The sequence below is a fragment of the Saimiri boliviensis genome, chromosome 5, assembly GCF_048565385.1.
Source record: "Saimiri boliviensis isolate mSaiBol1 chromosome 5, mSaiBol1.pri, whole genome shotgun sequence".
NCBI lineage: Eukaryota > Metazoa > Chordata > Mammalia > Primates > Cebidae > Saimiri > Saimiri boliviensis.
The window spans coordinates 98,282,107-98,300,681 of record NC_133453.1 but is presented as its reverse complement, the minus strand read 5'-3'; the positions used below and the strand labels follow the sequence as shown (position 1 = coordinate 98,300,681).

At 35.0% G+C, this 18,575-nt stretch overlaps 1 protein-coding gene across 4 annotated transcripts in view; it reads right to left on the bottom strand.

The window, feature by feature from the left end:
* LRP1B (LDL receptor related protein 1B) overlaps positions 1 to 18,575 on the bottom strand; it is a 1,884,038-nt gene that overhangs the window by 286,736 nt on the left and 1,578,727 nt on the right. For all 4 annotated transcript variants that reach the window (XM_003921997.4, XM_074399735.1, XM_074399736.1 and 1 more), the window contains 4 exons: positions 13,540 to 13,732; positions 12,714 to 12,839; positions 8,659 to 8,787; positions 5,920 to 6,039 (listed from right to left, as the gene is read on the bottom strand). In XM_003921997.4, coding sequence (XP_003922046.1) covers positions 5,920 to 6,039; positions 8,659 to 8,787; positions 12,714 to 12,839; positions 13,540 to 13,732 — 568 coding nt within the window. The remainder of the gene's footprint in view (positions 1 to 5,919; positions 6,040 to 8,658; positions 8,788 to 12,713; positions 12,840 to 13,539; positions 13,733 to 18,575) is intronic.

Sequence of the window (18,575 nt, the reverse complement as noted above, 5' to 3'; positions counted from 1 at the left end):
AAACTTCTTTTATATTCCTTTGTATTATATTTCATATTCTATTTTTTCAATAAGAACAGTGAATGCATTATATAACATAGAATATAATCATGTCAATCATTTACATTTTGTTTTTGGCTTCACTATTAGCAGTTTCTTATTCACTTTGTTCCAAAAGGTTGCTCATAATCTCTTTTCAGTAGTAAGCCTATAATGGTTCATCTCATAATGCACTTGAGTTTCTATCTACTTGAAGTTGGAGTTTAGGATGCCAGAAAGATGCCAATGGGGACAATTGCAACTTATTTCGCCATCACCATCTGCCTCCAATCTCCCATAGAGAATCCTCTGTCTGAGAGAGAAGTAGTGGCAGAGACGGTGAAGAGACAAATGTAGGGAATGGCATTTTAGTCAGTCAAGAAAACTGGAGATTCAGAGATTTCACAGTAATGGGGTTTAAAAAAAAATAAAAAATAAAAAAAATAATAAAAACAAAAACCAGTCTTGGAAGTTCTGAGGTAACAGAGAAAGTAAAGGATAACTTGGGACTAGAGTGGAAGGACCCAAGGGACAAATGGAATACGGTCTTAGATCGAGTCCTGGAAACAAGAAAGAAAGAAACAGAGGGTATCAAACTAGATGAATAGAAACTTTAACTTTGAAGATCAGAAGAGTGGTCAGAAAGTAGCAATTAAAAAATATTAAAAAGCATAAGAAAATAGATGAAGGAAGAAATTCAGAGGATAGAACAAAGAGTAGATTTGCAGGATGTATTTATTTTTTTTCTCCTACTTTCCAAAATAACAATAGGGCTAATGAATCCTTGGGAGGAGAGCTAGTAGAGTGTGTGAGACGATCAAGTAGGAACCGATTGTCCCCTTGTACTTGATCCTGTCTTCAAACATTGCATTATTTGGTATAGGGTTTGAGAACCACCAAAGAGTTAGAGAAGGCAATGAACGCTGTTGAAGAATTTTGTGAGCAGTAGGAGTGAGGTGGTTGTGGGGATTAATATATCCTGCATTAACGGGCAAGAAAGGAGAATCCTGTGAGGAAAAAATAAATCTACAGAAATAGTAGTAACTTCATTAAATAAGTAAACACATCTCTTGTCAAAACCTCCTTCTCTCTGTTGCCTCAACTATATTTCTTCTTCACTTTGTTTTGGTCAGTCAACTATTGAAATTTGTTTCATCCATACTGCGATTTTTGAGGAAGAAAGATACTAAAATCTTTAATTTGTCAAGTGAATATGAAAGTTTTCTGACAATATTTCCTCAGGCTAAAAGTCCTGATAAAGAGAAAATAAAATAATATGGTCCAAATAAAGGTAAGCCAAGGGAGAGATACTACACTTTTCCCTCCAAGTAGTCCAAAAGAAAAAGTAAGCCTGTGAAACACGAGTGAAAACACCCTACAGCCACACAAGGAATAGCAATGAGGCACTACAAAGGAAGATCTGTCAGGGATTGTGGATCAAAAGTAGCAGCAAGAGAGAAAGTAAAAACACTCTCTCTCTCATATACTTTCTTAATTTTGCTATTTCTTCTACTTTCTTTTTAGCAGGTCAGCTAAAAATATTTAATGAAATTTGAAAGATTTAAAAATCAATGCAATGGTTTTTCTGTGGTTGTTAGGATGTTTCTTATAAATAACATAAGTCAATTCTCTCTTCCAGCATCCCTGACCCAACTTGTAGCAAAGGGAAGCTGAAAAGGGGCGGAAAAAAACACCATTAAGTTTGCCCTCATATCTCTCTTTCAATTAATTTCAAACAACATCTTGTATTTAATTATTTAATTCACACTTTAGGTTTTAAGGATTCACAAATTCAGAAGGAATGCTGATTTCTTCTCCAGCTATGTTTATCCTTTTCCTTTAGCTTGTTGTTTATGGAATCTTTCAAAGTTTTGCTATGAAGTTAGGAAAAAACAAATGCCAGTTCCCTTTCCTTTAGGGAGCAGCAGAACTGCTAGCTCCCAAGTCTACCTAAAAGTACTTCAGTGGCCCAAAGAATTTCATGTACTTCCTAAAGGGAGCAGTTTATACTCATCTCAACAGGGAAGGAAGCATACCGTGCACTCTCCCTGAATATATTCACTCAACCTGCCATGCAACCTGAAGAGGAGTACAAAATGACAAACTTATGAACAACGCCTCATCTCCCCACCTCCAAATGACCTGACATCTAAAACTCTCAGTCATGAAAGGACCTCTATAAAGCGGCAGTAAATTTGAAAAGATTAAAGATTTGGCATTATTCTTTTCCCTCAAAAGACAGGAAACCAAAAGCAATTCATTGCAACACCCTTTCTACTCTGTAAATAGACTCTCTGTACTTGATTTTTTTTTTAAAGTAGCAGTTACTACTGACATCTAAATTCAGCCAAGTATAATACTTCAGATAATTTACAGATGGCTGCTCCATAGACTCTTACCCCAGTCTATCAAAATTTCCTAGTTTATACTGACTTCCAATTATATCACTTTATCTTTTACATCTTGTTTTGATTAAAAGGTAATAGGTGATTTGCATGCCTGCATATAAACAAAAATGCACTACATCTCAACATTGCACTGACAATAGAAAGGGAGAAGGGGTAACTGGAAGAAAGGGCTTGGAAAGAGACCTCTGTTCATTCTCCTTGAGTTCTTATCTATGCCTTTCCCTTTATCATCTTTTATCTACTATAAAGGAGATATTTGATTAATATAGGTGTTTAATCAGACAGCCTGGTTTATGAAATATGGACCCAGGGAAGTCTTATTTCTATAGCTTGAAAGATACTCCACAAGGACACTGTGTTAATAAAATGAGAGAAAAATCAAAACTAAAAGATTCAATTAAGAGTAATCCTTCATCTAAATAGCTACCCATTTGTTTATCCTAAAGGAGCTAGTCCATTGAATTAAATTCACTAATTTCTAGTAAGTAATAAAGTGTATGCTTGTGTTTCCACAAGCAATTTTAATTTCAGATGCCCTGGATTCAACGCAATGAACTTTAAGGCATAGATTTTGCTTGTTTATTTTTAAGATAGCCAACTGTTATAATCTTATCATAAAAGAAGGTTATGGTAGAATCTTCATTCACAAAGGCACTGTTCTGTGCCCAAGAGTATGATTGAAAAGGTTATAACACAGAAATCAAGAAATCAAGAATTTAGACTAAAAAAGAAGAAATAACATTTTGAGTTATTTTATTGTTATTCAGCAGCTGGTATTGATATCATTAGGTAGAAACAAATCAATCTATATTTTAGAAGACTTACTGCTTCAACCAGCCACATAAGAATTTAATAAACACCTACCACATATGAGGTATTATATTTCATAAACCCAAACAAACTAATTTATTTACCACTTTTGAAAATACACTTTCATTTCCGGAGAAAACTCATAGTAACATATTAACTTCCCATGGCTTCTTTTGATGAATCTTGCCTTAAAATCTATTTTCTGTATTTATTGCTCAGTTTCTGCACATTATCTCTTGATAGCTATACCTTTAACCTGGCTTACTGCTTATATTATATTTTCCTCTCCTGCTTACAAATAATTGACAGAGCATATCCATTTCTAGGTCTTCTCGTTTCTTCTCCTCCTTTCTTCCAAATGTTAATTTATTTCCCTCTACCTACTTCCAGTATCTGACTGTATTTTACCATTTTTAATCTTTTAAATCCTCTATGGATAGTATAATAGGTAACTTAATTGGCAAATGTAAATGGCTCTAAACTACAGTGTCAAACTTAGATGATAATCTATGTAAGTGTTTCCCCAAAGTCACACTGTCTAAGATGGCAGAGTAACTTTCCAACATTCCATAAAGCTACAAAATAATTTGCACACATTCTGCCCTCTCCCTCAACTCTGCATAGCCCTCTCGTACAACTGTACTTCATACCTTTCCTTTACCATCAATCTTTTCTAAAAACAATCTATATTTGCTGTCTTTATTCTCTCACCACCCATTTTCTGCCTTAACCCAATATGCTCTTGCTTTCCCCTACTCTTCCACTGAACCAACATCAATGAATTTAACCAAGAAAGTATCTACTATTAGCCAGATACAATGGCTACCTCCAGTTCATGCCTGCCCTCTTGCCCTTTCTGTAGTACTTGAAAATGCTGAATGATCCTCCTTTCTTGAGAAAATAATTTCTTAAATGGATTTTCTATTAGCCTTGCAGGAAACTTCTCATTTTCGTATATAATTTGTTATTTCAATAAGTAATTTTGATGCATTCTACTAATGCAATCATTACTCCACATTTCCTCTGAGTTTTTTTTTTCTTCTTAATGTGTTCCAAATCAATACTTCTGATCAACATCTATTACCTGAGTTCCAAATCTCTACCTATGTACAAGGCTGTGAAATAGTTTCATTCAGATGTCTTCACGTGCTCCAACCTCAGAACGCAAACTACCCTTATTGTCTTACCCTCATTCCCACACAAACAAATGTTATTATTACAGGTTTCATTAACACAATTCTGTTCTTTTCTTTCCTTTTTGCAATGTAAATTTGATTATATTTGGCCTGCTTTAAATCTTCAGTGACTCTCTGGTGACTAGAAGATAAAGTCTGAGTTACTTCACATGGCATAAATTGTACCTTCATGTCCTGGCTCCTTTCTGTACCTTCTCTGTTTTTATGTCTCTTATATGCAATCTGTCTCTGACTATATCAGATTACTTTCAGTTTCAATGCTAGTCCCTCTACTTGGAATTCTCTTTTGCTTCATTGATTCTATCTTATTTTTAGTTTAAGGCTCACTTTAAATTCAGTATAGTCTGTGAAACCTTTGAAGATACCTCCAAGCCAAAAGACAAAAAATACATATGGTGTTCTTATGTGTGCAATCACAGCACCCTATACAAATCTTCATCTGTTTACATGGCTGTCTTAGAGTTAGAATTTGATATTATTAAGTACAGGCACATGTCGCATGAATTTTGTGTCTCGAACCTTAATGAATTGCACTCAATAAAGTGTGTTCATTGAATGCAAAGACATTAAAGTGATAATGTTTTGGATATATCTGTTGGGTCCAGATTTAAGAAGGCTTTCAATTGGTCAGACTAAAACTTAGCAATTATTCTGCAAACATTGGTATTCCATTAAAGTTTTCTTTATCAGTGCAATATACATATTTTACAGCCAGTGCTAATGTAGTATTCATTATTGCCAAATAATACTGTTCAAGGCTTATTTAATATTGTTATTCTCATTTAATTGTTTTTCCTACCTTGCTGTTTGGGAAACTGAGACACAGATTACTTAAGTGTCATATCCAAATTTAGACAGTAAGTGTTGGGGCAGCAGCTTTTTTTAACTCAGGTAGTTTGGTGTGATCATCTATCCCAATAATCACTTTGGTAAAATGTTAAACAGTATTAGCATGACTTATGACATAGGAATGGACTGGAAAAAGTATAGGCGGGGAAACCAGGTAGAGGGATACTCTGTTAATTCAGGCTTAAAGTGGATTGAAATGAAAGTTATTTCAAATAACTGGAAGATGTGTTGATGATGGATGTGTGGGAAGGAGAAATTAAGGAGACCATCAAGGTTTCCTGTACCGTGGTTAGGAAAATGTGATCACAGGTAAAACCGAGAACTAAGGAGTAAAGGGGAACATTTTTGGAGCAGAAAATTCAATATTACACATTCTGGTAGAAATGTTCAAATCCAGGAAGGTAGAATTGAAAAGGTGAAGAATTATAAGAGTTTTAAAGTAAGCAAAGGAGTAGAAAACAAAGAACATAGTCAGAACTTACAACTTTAGTAACTCCATTCCAACAGCATTTACCAAAATGTGATCCAGAGGTGTTACTAGGTGTTACATACTATAGAACTCTCAGAAACAAATGTTGGAAAAGTTCAGGAAAAACTTAGCACATCAATGCTCCTAGACTGATGGAACAAGTATTTACCTTTACAATCTAATTCATCAGAGTTGTCTCCGCAGTCATTTTCTCCGTCACATAACTTGCCAAGTGGAATGCAACGGCGATTATAGCAAGGTTTGAAGCCTCTTCGACAGCTTCTGTTTTCTTGTAAATAAAAGTAGAAACTCATAACCAGAGATCATATAGAAGTATTTGTACAAAATGAAAATCACAGATAATATTTCATTCATAATGACTGGATTATAGATCTATAAAACAAGTGTTGTTCTTTATAAAAGCTCTGGATTAGAATGTTTATGTATTGTCAAAGAGTAGTTCATTCAGCAAGGACCCTTTTTGGCTTAGCATTTTAACTTTAGTGATTCATGCCTGGAGATCTTTCCAAGTTATACCTATGTTATTGTTTCTGGTACTTCTGTCAAGTAGCACAGAAATAAACATATATCACATATTCAATTCTGAAGAAATAAACATGTACCTCAAAAGTAACAGAAACACTCCAACATCTGTTTCCTATATCCTTTGTGTCTAACTGTAAGGATTTTATAACAAGGAACAAAAAAACCAGCAAAGCATGTATTCCCAAATCAGTGTCTCATGGAGTCATCTAAATATCAATAAATTTATCTTAAAAATCAACTTAAGATATCTACAGAATTCCCTGAAAAAGAATTACTTTCTGAGTTTGATAACCATTATGAAGGCTTCTTGACATTCTCTGATCTGGGGCAGGAGCTACCACTTACAAATTATTATTGTAATGTATTAAATGCCAGTTTTGCCCCAGGCTCTGTATCGAGGCAGTTCAATACAGAGTATTTATAGACAAATGCTCAATGGTTTAATGCTGTCAACTACCATAAGAGCTACTTGTTTCATAACAGAAAACTAAAACATAGAGAAGTGAGTTATGTTGCTTACCCTAGTCACACTAGGGTTTGCATAGTAGGCTAGTTATATTAGCAGGTTTGGGAACAAAGATTTAACTTCTGATGTGAGTCCAAAGCCTATAATCTATACCAGGGATTGGCATACTATTGCCCATAGGCCAGCTCTAGCCTGTGAGACCATTTTTGTATGGTTCTTGAACTAAGAATAGTTTGGGGAGCACTACACACTGGGGTCTGTTGGAGGGAAATAGGGGAGGGATGGGAGTGGGGAGGTGGGGAGAGATAGCATGGGGAGAAATGTCAGATATAGGTGAAGGGGAGGAAGGCAGAAAATCACACTGCCATGTGTGCACCTATGCAGCAGTCTTGCATGTTCTTCACATCTACCCCAAAACATAAAATGCAATTAAAAATATCGTTTTTACATGTTTAAAGGATGGTAGATAGTAAACAACAGAGGATATGTGACAGAAAGCATATATGATGCACAAAACCTAACATATTTACTAGCCGAACGTTTACAGAAAACGTTTGTCAACTCCTGCTCTAAACAAATATCACTGACTTCTGAAATGATAAATATAACATGAACTGCAATCTCAAGTCAACGTATAGTAAATGCAAACTTGTGAGTTTATTACAATCAAATTTTATATGCTTTAATATTTTTATATTGTATAGAATATAGCCATTCATTAAAGCGAATATGTTTTTTTAGGTAAATTCTTTGAGACATTGGTTACAGATCAATTATGGAGAAAGTATATTAGACTCTCATTTTAAATGATGGTGTATTACTATGTAATATAGAAGAGTAAGAGGACTGTCTGTGGATCTCACAGATTCTGTCTTCCTCTTGTTCTAAATTTTCTTTAATTATTTAGAGGTAATTATTAACCAGATGATGGAATAGAGGAGAAAAGTAGATATAAAATATAGCAATTTCAGATATAGATTCCTAAATTTTGCATAGCACACGATCCCAATGCTATTGGATTTCTAGGATTAAAAATATATCAGAGCAATTTTTTAAAAATCTAGATCAAATATACAATGACTATCAATGATTATGCAAAGAAAAATTTCCAGGAAAAATATTGTTGCAATGAAGGGAAATCTCAGTTGCTTACTAGAGTAGAAAAGTCAATCTCTACTCCTGAGTGAGGGTAGAGGTCAACTATCATTTGGTGTTGCCAACAGAAGCATAGCTGGTGGAATTCTATGTTTGATGTGGACTATGCCTAAGGCAATGAGCCGTTGTACCAAAGGATACTAGCCCCCGTGCTAAATCCTGGAGACAGAAATAAAATCGACAAGACTTGATAACAACCCAACAATGTGCTATTGCCTATTAGCCTATAATATCCAAAAATCACTGATATTTCTAAGTTACATTTTAAGGAAAGTAAGCCTAAAACCTATTGCTAAAGATGAATAACTAGGGAGTTCAAAGGATTAACCCCTTCTTTTAAAAATATTCATTTTCTGGCTGGGTGTGGTGCTTAGACGTGGAATCCTAGCATTTTGTGAGGCTGAAGCAGGAGGGCTGCTTGAGCTCAGGAGTTTGAGACCAGACTGGGCAACATAATGAGACCACATCTCTTTTTAAAAAAAATCTATTTTGTGGATAGAAAATCATGAGGACCATGAGGAAATTATTTAGTGAATATCATGGCTACCAGATAGGAGATAAAGTGCCTCATTTTAATACAAGCAAAGCCATGTCGATTGCCTTAGATCAACATGTTAATGAGAGACATTAAAGAAATTATCTACAGAAACCAAACAGAGACAAGCAACAAGCAAACCAGAAATTGTAAAAAGATTCAGAAAACTTTATCTGAAGTAAGCAAACCCCATATTGGACACTTACCACAGTAGAGCAGTTTTTCATCTGATTTATCCTTACAATGGGGAATGCCATCACAGGTGAGCTGGTAGTCAACGCACTCACCATTTCCACATTCAAATTCTGAATAAATGTTGCAGGAGGAATTTTTAGCTGAAAAAAAACAGTTAATGCCTTTTTGCAATGGAAAATATTTTTTGAAACCATTACAATTATTTTTCTTAATTTTAATTATAAATATAAACTAAAATTTATCAAAATGTAAAATTAAAGAGCAATAATTTATAATATTTCTTTATAAAAAATTAAGATCTCAATAATAATTTTTTAAAAGGAGCCAGTTAAATAAGTTCTGTATATACTGAAAGTATTTTTGTATTTTCTTACTGTACTCTATCACATATTTTAATATACTAATACTAATTTTTCAATGTGATAATATTTTTCAGTTCATAGAGTACTCATTTCTGAATGTGTGATATGAATCATCTCAGTCAAATGAATAGTCTCTACTTTTTCATACCTTCTGGTCTTCCTCTCTAACTATCTTATGATGAAATCTCAGTAGCAAGTTATATTGTTTGAAAACATTAGAATCATTAAAATCATTCTCATCAGCCACTTGTCCAATCGATGTGTGGGAGGTCCCAAGGAGCAGGCCCTTTCTCGCTACCATACATGACCAGCACCTACTCCATGAAATGCACAGAATCGGTGGAATGAAGTGCTGGAGGACAATGGTAAGTGGCAAACATGTGCCCCTGATGCTATGGACTCCAACTGACCACAGTCAGACAGTCTCACTTCTCAATCTCAGAATTTTTATTAGAAATTAAAAGTTTGAGTTTTAGGTGATTTGTCCTAATTTGTAAGAGAAGAGTCTCAAAGTACAGAAAGGTCTTTTCCACAGGCCAGTTTCATCCTCAAAATAGCAGTATGTGATCTGTAATTTGAAGGGCCTCTCTTGAGGACAATGGACTTATTTTTATTCTTCACTAATTTGGGGGGTGTGCTGTCTGCTTGCAAGTATGTACTCACGCCATTGCTTGCTGAATAATTGTACATTTAAATCCAGTTGTATTAATCATGTTGGAGATAAGTAGAATTCATTCATCTCTGCTAATGAAAGAATATGGCTTAATTTTATAATTTAGTATCAATTTGTGAGCTTTATTTCAGGAATATTCAATTAAACAGCCACTAATACTATCTGAAGTTTCCAAGGTTTTATTTCTTTATTATTCCTAGAATTTAATTAATTTAGCAGAGGATCTATTTATCTAAGGCTTCTTTTTTTTTTTATTATTAGGTCAGCTTTTATTTTAGATTCATGGGGTACATGTGCAGGTTTGTTGTATGGGTTTACTGCATGATACTGAGCTTTAAGATATGATTGATCCTGTCACCCAGGTACTGAGCATAGTATCAATAGTTAGGTTTTTAACCCCTTCCTCCTTCTCTCTCTATTCTAATAGACTCAAATGTCCATTGTTGCCATCTTTATGTCCATGAGTACTGAATGTTTTGCTCCCAGTTATAAATTAGAACATGTGGCATTTGGTTTTCTGTTCCTGAGTCATATTTGACTATTTGACTTCATATTTAACACTTTCAATGATAACAACATTTTCCAAAGATTTTTTTTTCTTTCTTTTTTTTTTTTTTTTAATCTCGGTGCAGTCTAAGCTTCATTGATCAGCCATTGGCTAAAGCAGAAAGCCATTTTAGACAAGGTAGCAAATAATTTAATACTGAAAATATTAAATTTTAAAAAATTAAAAGCGTACTAATATTGCTAAGTACAATCAACTTCATATAGAACAAAATTCAGCAACTTATTGAACGTCTATTGACATTCCTGACTTATTTTGCCTATTTTAAGTATATCTTACTTACTGTCTCTTTTCCAGTGAAAAAGTACTTGTTATGATGGAAAAGGCCATATTTAATCTTCTATAATATTAATGCCTTTGGGGAAATGACAAAAACTATTCAAAGATAAAAATATTTTTTGCATTATGCAAAAACAAATGGTGTATGAACACAATTCTTCCTCAGGTATGCTCATTTGATGAAATAGTATTGTTTGCTGCTTCTTTCTGGAAACATGGTGGGACAGCTGCCCTTATTCTCCTGCACAGCAATTACTTCATCTAATTGTATTTACTATATCTATTTCTGTTACAGATTACATTAAGATTAGCAATGTTGTATGCAAGGGAACTGCCTAATCTTGTCAACAGTTACGAAAACAAATGGTTTTCCCTCCTTTGCCCTCAGGTAGAGGTTAGTACGAGGCCTTTCACCCCTTTAATGCTGCCATTAACATTCATAAACCGCTCTTGGTAAAATCACTCAGATGAGGACACAAATATGCCAGAAACATTCTCACGTCCTAAAGATGAATTTGACAAGAAGAAGCCAAGAGTTACTTTCTAATGTCTCTGCTGAACTATAGGGTTTCAATATGAATGCACAATGGATGTCGTCAGCCTCTATAACAGATTGTCAGCTCTGAGGAATCCAATATCACTCTACAGTTCTATTTGAATACAATTGTGCTTGTTTAAAATGACAGTTTTCTTCCTGATTCATTTCCTCTCCACAATAGAGAGAAGCTTAGTAGGGATAGTTGTATTGAATTTATTATGCAGCAAGGACAGACTTTTACCATACAGAAATAAGCTTTGCAGTTTTGACTAAAGGCATGGCTTCACTATCAGCCTGCAGTGACCTGTGAAAGAAACATAAGTGATTCTAATGCATGGCTAACACTCCAGACTTACAGATGGCATCAGATCCAGACCATTACAGCTGAAACCACAAAGGCAAACTGAAAGTGTTTAGGCAATTGCCTGCCATTCAGAGAAGTGTTAAGTGACAAAGAAATATGGGAATTTGTGGCCCTAAATATGAAAATTGACCATCTGCATTTAAAATTTTGACCATTTGCATCATTCTCTCATTTGCTTTGGCACAGTCTTAAGTACAACAACTTTTACTTTTTTTTTTTTTTTCTAAGAGGCTCCCTTTTGGGTTGTCATATCAATTTGCACAGTGAGAAAATATGTTTCTGTTACGTTGTATATAGTGTAATAGTTTTCAAGATAAATAAAATTATGCCCCAGCACTTGCATTAAAGAGAATGTAAGAGAGAACATTCTTCCAGTGGAAAGAGAATTTTAAAAAAGACTAAAGATGAAGATGAAAAATACTGACTTTTATAATGCAGACATATCCAACTCTGTTAATTTTCTGAATGAAAAGATATGAGATGAGGACATATTAATAGATGAGGAGAGAAAAAAAATAAATCATATTTGACACATCCTAAGAGTGAGTTAACCAATTTCTAACAAAATAATTCTCTCCTACCTTATACACAAATTGTCTTAATGTTAAAAGGAAATTAACCTTTTAAAATTGTGCCAGCTAATTTTCCACAGCAATATTGAAACACTTGAACCCTGATTTATTTTGAAAACAGTTTTGGAAACTTAGCTGTTAATAAGTGTATATTGTAATGGTACTAATTAAAGATTATTATGCCTTTGGGAGGTATAAACATCATGCAAGGCTGCAATGTTACATTCTTAATTAACAGTTTGGAAATGATTACAAATAAGCCGCATGAACCATTCTCTCTCATTTACATACTGTGATGGACTGTGAGTGGTTTTACTGCAAGGCTACTGATATACTACTTTTATACTAGTTTATTCCAACTTCAATTACTTTTGCTATTGATTGAATTCACAAAATCACAACTGGAAGTTTTCAGATGATCATTGTGTGCAGACACTTCTCTAGCTAGTCCCAATACTTTCTAGTGTACAACTAGAAAATTTACCCCAGAAGGGTAAAACATTTGTTACCATTTTCATTATCATTATCCAGCACATGGTGCTATAACTAAGCAGAACGGTGAACCCAGTTTTCTTTAGAATGCAGAGATAACCTGACTAAGCTTCTGATATTGGAAGACAGTACAACTTCATAAATATACTAATACAATTTCAGTTATGTATGTGGAATTTGGAACACATACGTCATGTTATATTTCAATTCTCTTTACTTACTCACACATCTGTTGTCCTCTAGCAATATTCGGTCCCCTCTGCAGGAACAATTCACTCTCCCATTGGGAGTTAAAAGGCACAGGTCATGGCAACCTCCGTTTAATAACGCACATGGAGAAAGTTCGCCTACAATAAATATGCTTCATTGGTAACATTTTATATTGAATTCCTAATCTATGTTACATACATATTAATAGTAAACTATTAGACTGCCTCAATCTCTCAATAATATAACATTAAAAAGGAACATTCAGGACTTTTGAAAATCTGAGCATTCCTAAGGCTAAGTACATTGGAAAATATGTAATACTAATCAAATCTTCCTAACACATTTGATACCATGGCATCAAAAAAACTAGTTCTGTTAGAAACCACATTGATACTGCAAACTGCAATTTTGTAAGCACTGCATTGATTAAAGAACTGTTAAGCTCAGATGCGAAGTTTATCTATTAAGTATAATTTTCATGGAAACAACTTGATTTGAAAGTTCAAAGATATGAAAAGTGAGAGTGAAATACGATTTTTAGAAGAAATAACTAAAAATGAAGTGTTCGTTTTTAGTTTCCACCAAATACGGTGGAAAATTATGCAATATAGAATTGACTTGACTATTTCAGATAATTTCAAGATATTGAACAGCCAAATCTTAAACACTATTCCTAAGAACTGTAAGAAAATAAAATCCACAGTCCTAGTAACAAAAAATAAGAAAACATTTTTTAAAAGAAAAAACAAAATCCAACTGTTACTAGAAAACAGATACAATTTTAGAGATCAGAGGCCATACAATTAGAATACACATTTGCTTTCTATTATAACTTACAGCTATTGGTGTCATTGGCAACAGCTATGATTCCCATTGGCTGATGTGGAATATCAGAACGAAGGATTTTTGTATCTCCTCCTGTGTACTTGTTGGACCGCAGGATAGCTCTTCTTCCCCAGTCTGACCAGAATATATAATTGTCATAAACAGCCAAACTGAGGAAAGTCCCTGGCCCGGATTTGACTATCACCTGAAATAAAATAAAATATCATATTTTTATGATGAATATGTAGATATTTACACATCCACACCCATTTCTGCTTCAAAAAATGAAAGATTAAGATTAGTTGGATTTAATTAATAGAAATCATCAGATAAAAATAACATTTTACTAAATGAATTATACATTATATTTTATTTAAAATGTGGTTGTCATTATTAGTGCTTACAGTGTGTTTACATGATATTTCAAGTATACTTTTATTTAATAATCCAATTTTTATAATGAGTGTATTACTTGGTATTACAAACAAAAATCAATAGGCCAAAAATATTAGATGAAGATTATCAACATTTATTAATCTTCAGTAAAAAATCACCAGACACATACCAGATAGTCATTAAGTTCTCAGAACTACATATGGAATATAAAGAAACATAAGATCTAGGTTCTTTCTTCAGGAAGTTCACAGCATGAGTGAATAAACTAGTTGTACACATCTGAGAATAAACGTTTAGAAGTAAAGATCCTACTTTCACTCAGATAAAAGGGACTAGATTTATCTTTTGATCTAAAACAACTAAACAACAGCAAAATATAGAAAACAAGGCTTTTCAACACACTGCACATCAGGAAACGGAAGGTAGTGATTCCTGAGTAATAGGAAATACTGGGTACATCCTATGGCATCCACTATTTTCCAGAGAGAGATTACAGGTGGCAGCACACGCAGAACAGAAACAGAGCCCAGAGAACTCCATGAATAAAAGTTATGTGAAGTGAAAGTTATGGGAAAGTTATGGGTTGCTATACCTCACGGGGCAAGAGGGTCAAGAGAACAGGGGTCAGCAGAGAGAACTGTGGGTATCTGAAAAGAGTCCTCCTAGAGCACTCAGTCAAGTACTGGCAAGTGCATGCACATGCATGCCAGCCATCTCCTCCAGGCTGGTGAAAGCACCACTGAAAGGATTAGAGAGGAGTCCCCAAGTTCACTTGGGTCCAGAAATCACGTCTGTTAACACCAACCAGACGTAAAAACCTTCTAATTCATGAGTCTCTGAGTAGAGTACTCGATAAGGTCTGCCTTAGCAGTGGGGAATTATTTCCCTAGACTAAATAAACTTTATTCTCGTCTTCTCTAACAAATCGTAAAAGCCAAACCAGAAAAGAGCAAACTCTTTCCAGCTAGCTTAACTGTCAATAATTTTTTAAAGAATATAAAAAGGTATACCAGCAAACTATTGTGCAAGGAAAATATAAAAAGGAAGAAAATCCTCAAATCAATGACTTCTGCTTTAACCCTAATAAACTAGAAAAAAAGGTTACTTAGACTCAAAGTAACAAAAAGAAGAAACTAAAGAAGGGAAATAAAAAAAAATAGAAAACAGAAAAACAATAGAGCAAAATCAGTAAAACCAAACACTGGGTTTTTGAAATTAATAAAATGGTTAATACATCATGATAAAATTAGGTTTGTCCCAAATACAACCTGATTCAATAATAAAAAAAAATCAATCAGCATAACAGTATATTGGCTGACTAAAGAAGAAAACTCATATACATGTCTCAACACATGCAGAAAAATTATTTGATAATTTGGTGGAGCTTTATTCCTCACAAAAATCAGAATAAAAATATGAATAGAAACAAAACAGGAATAATCACTCTCACTACTTCTTTTTAACATTATTCTGGAGTTTCTAACTAGTATAATAAGGCAAAAAAAAAATAAAATAAAAAGAATCTACAGAGGAAAAGAGAAGCCAAACTGTATTATTTGCAGGTGACTAAATCCTCTATATAAAACACTTAACAGAATCTACAAAAAAAAAACCTGCTAGAATGAATAAATGAATTTAATAAAATGGCTAACACTAAAAGACTGGTCATACTAAGTGTTGGAAAGAATGTAGAAGAACTTGTAAGAATGTAAAACCATTCAACTAATTTGGGGGAAAAAATGATGTTTTCTTAAAAGGTTAAAAATACAGCTAGAGCCGGGCACAGTGGCTCACACTTGTAATCCCAGCACTTCGGTAGTCCAAGGTGGGTGGATCACCTGAGGTCAGGAGTTTGACACCAGCCTGGCCAACATGATGAAACCCCATCTCTACTAAAAATACAAAAAATAGCTACATGTGGTGGCAGGTGCCTATAATCCCAGCTACTCAGGCGGCTGAGCCAGGAGAATTGCTTGAACCCAGGAGGCAGAGGTTTCAGTGAGCCGACATCCTGCCACTGCCCTCTAGCCAGGGCAACAAGAACAAAACTCCTGAAAGAAAGAAAGAAAGAAGGAAAGAAGGAAGGAGGGAGGGAGGGAAGGAAGTAAGGAGGGAAGAAAGGAAGGAAGGAAGGAAAGAAGGGAGGGAGAGAGGGAGGGAGGGAGGGAGGGGAGAAGGAAGGAAGGAAGGAAGGAAGGAAGGCAGGCAGGCAGGCAGGCAGGCAGGAAGGCCACTCAAGTGTCCACGCACAGGTAAATGTATAAGCAAATGGCTTGCAGTCTATGTGAAAAAGATTGTCTCCTTTGACCAGACTCTAGTTGGGTTCCCATGAGCTCCTTTTTAGCTAGGCTCTGTCCTTGGGCATTGCCAATAACCGAATTCTAGCAAAATATTTTTTAAGTCAACTTAGGTAGAATTTCCCCACCCTTGATAGCCGATTACCCTCCATATCTGTCGAAATTCCTCATTCCCCAGCATCCCCCAGGTGACGTCTGATTACCCTGGCTTGCCTCTGATAAGAATCCTGTTTGATCCTTTTATCTAGAATTCTCAATTTTCCATGAGGCTTTTTTCTTAGTAATTTTCCATCCACTGATTCCTTACTTTGCTCCTCGGCTAGAAACTTCCTCTTTTCCTTTTTGTATTTGTAATTTAGCCCAATACTTCAATATCCCTCCACTACTGCAAAACCCCATTGCAGTAGCCCCTATACCTTTCAAAATGATCTTGAATAAAATCCCCTTGCCATTTTATCAAGAGTGAATAACTTTTTATTTAACATGTACAATGGGATACTACTAAACAAACAAGAAAAATGAGATGCACTATTGATGCGTATAATAATGTGGACAATTTTCAAAATAATTTTGTTGAAAAAAAGAAGCCATATTAAAAAATATACACTATATGGCATCATTCGCTTAAACTTCTGGAAAATGTGGAGTAATCTATAGTGACAAAAAAGATATAGTGCTTACTGTGGATAGAGTGGGAACAGCATAAAAAAGAATGAGATCATGTCCTTTGCAGGAACATGATGTAGCTGGAGGACATTATCCTTAGCAAAGTAATGCAGACACAGAAAACCAAATACCACATGTACTCACTTCTAGGTGGGAGCAAATGATGAGAACATATGGACACGCAGAAAGGAAAAACAGCACTGGGTGGAGGGTGGGGGGAGTGAGAGGAACAGAAAAACCAACTATTGGGTACTAGGCTTAGTACATGGGTGATGAAGTAATCTGTACAACAACCCCACGGGACATGAGTTTACCTATAGAAAAAACCTGCACATGTACCCCTGAACATAAAACAAAAGTTAAAAAAAAAGAGTAGAGACGGGGCAGGGTAGAAAGAGAAATTAAAAAGGGAAATGAAGGGCTGGGCACATTGGCTCACGCCTGTAATCCTAACACTTGGGAGACTGAGGCAGGAGGATCACTTCAACCCAGAAGTTCATGGTCGGCCCTGGCGACATAGTGAGACCATGTCTCTACAAAATGTAAAAAGTAAAAACTAAATTAGGCAGGTCTGGTGGTATGACCTCGTAGTCCTCGCCTCTCAGGAGGCTGAGGTGAGAAGATTGCTTGAGCCTGGGAGGTTGAGGCTGCAGTAAGCCCTGGCTGTCTCCACTGCATTCCAGCCTGGGCAACAGAACAAGAGCCTGCCTAAACAACAACAACAAAAACAAAACAAAACAAAACAAAACAAAACAAAACAAAACAAAACAAAAAACTGGAAATGAAGAAACTTGGAGAAGCTAAGCATATGCTCATTATCCTCATTGTGAAGACAGATTCAAGGGGGCAGAAGAGATTGTGTATAAAAACAATATAGATACGTGCAGTTTCCTATGTCAATTAAACCCAAAATTATTTTTTAAGGCCAGAAATTTTTCTAAAGTAGTTTCAGAAGTAATAATAAGTACATGTGACTGGAACTAGGTTTGGAATAATAAGCTATATTAGAAAATAAGCTGTATTTATTGTCAAGTCATTTTATTTAATTTTTGCTTCTAAACCTAAACCATAGATGCCCTCACTAAATAGTTCCTCTCAACTCTTTAGGAAATCAGTGAATGACTAGGGCTACAGTGCAAATCTAAGCACATCCCTGTTAGTTGAATGAAGAGTTCAAATGCCTGAAAGAGAAAACCTAATAGAAATTCACTCCTATAATAGAAATTCATGATGTAATTTCAGAAATAGAGAAGGAAGAAGAGGAGGAGGAGAAAGAAGGAAAGAAGAGAAAGGAAGAGAAGGAGAGGAAAGAATAAGAAGGAGAATGAGGAGGAAAAGGAGAAGGAAGAAGGAAAAGGATGAAGAGGAGGAGGAAGAAGAGAAGGAGAAGGAGGAGGAGGAGGAAATCTATAAGCTTTAAAGAAGCCAAAGAAATCTACAACATTTGCCTCCAAGGCAACAAAAACTTCCAGGAACAGTTTTAAAGGCATTGATAAAGTTTGTTTTATTTTGTTTAATTTCAATTGGAACAAATATGTGCCTTCCTATTAGTAATATGGGAAGTAATTCCTTCCTATTATGGAGAAATTAAATGGATGGAGGCACTGTGGCATACCTAGAATGAAGAAATAGGCCTCCTGTGTTACCAAATACCAATCCAAGAGAGTGTGATAATCAGTATCCACTTAA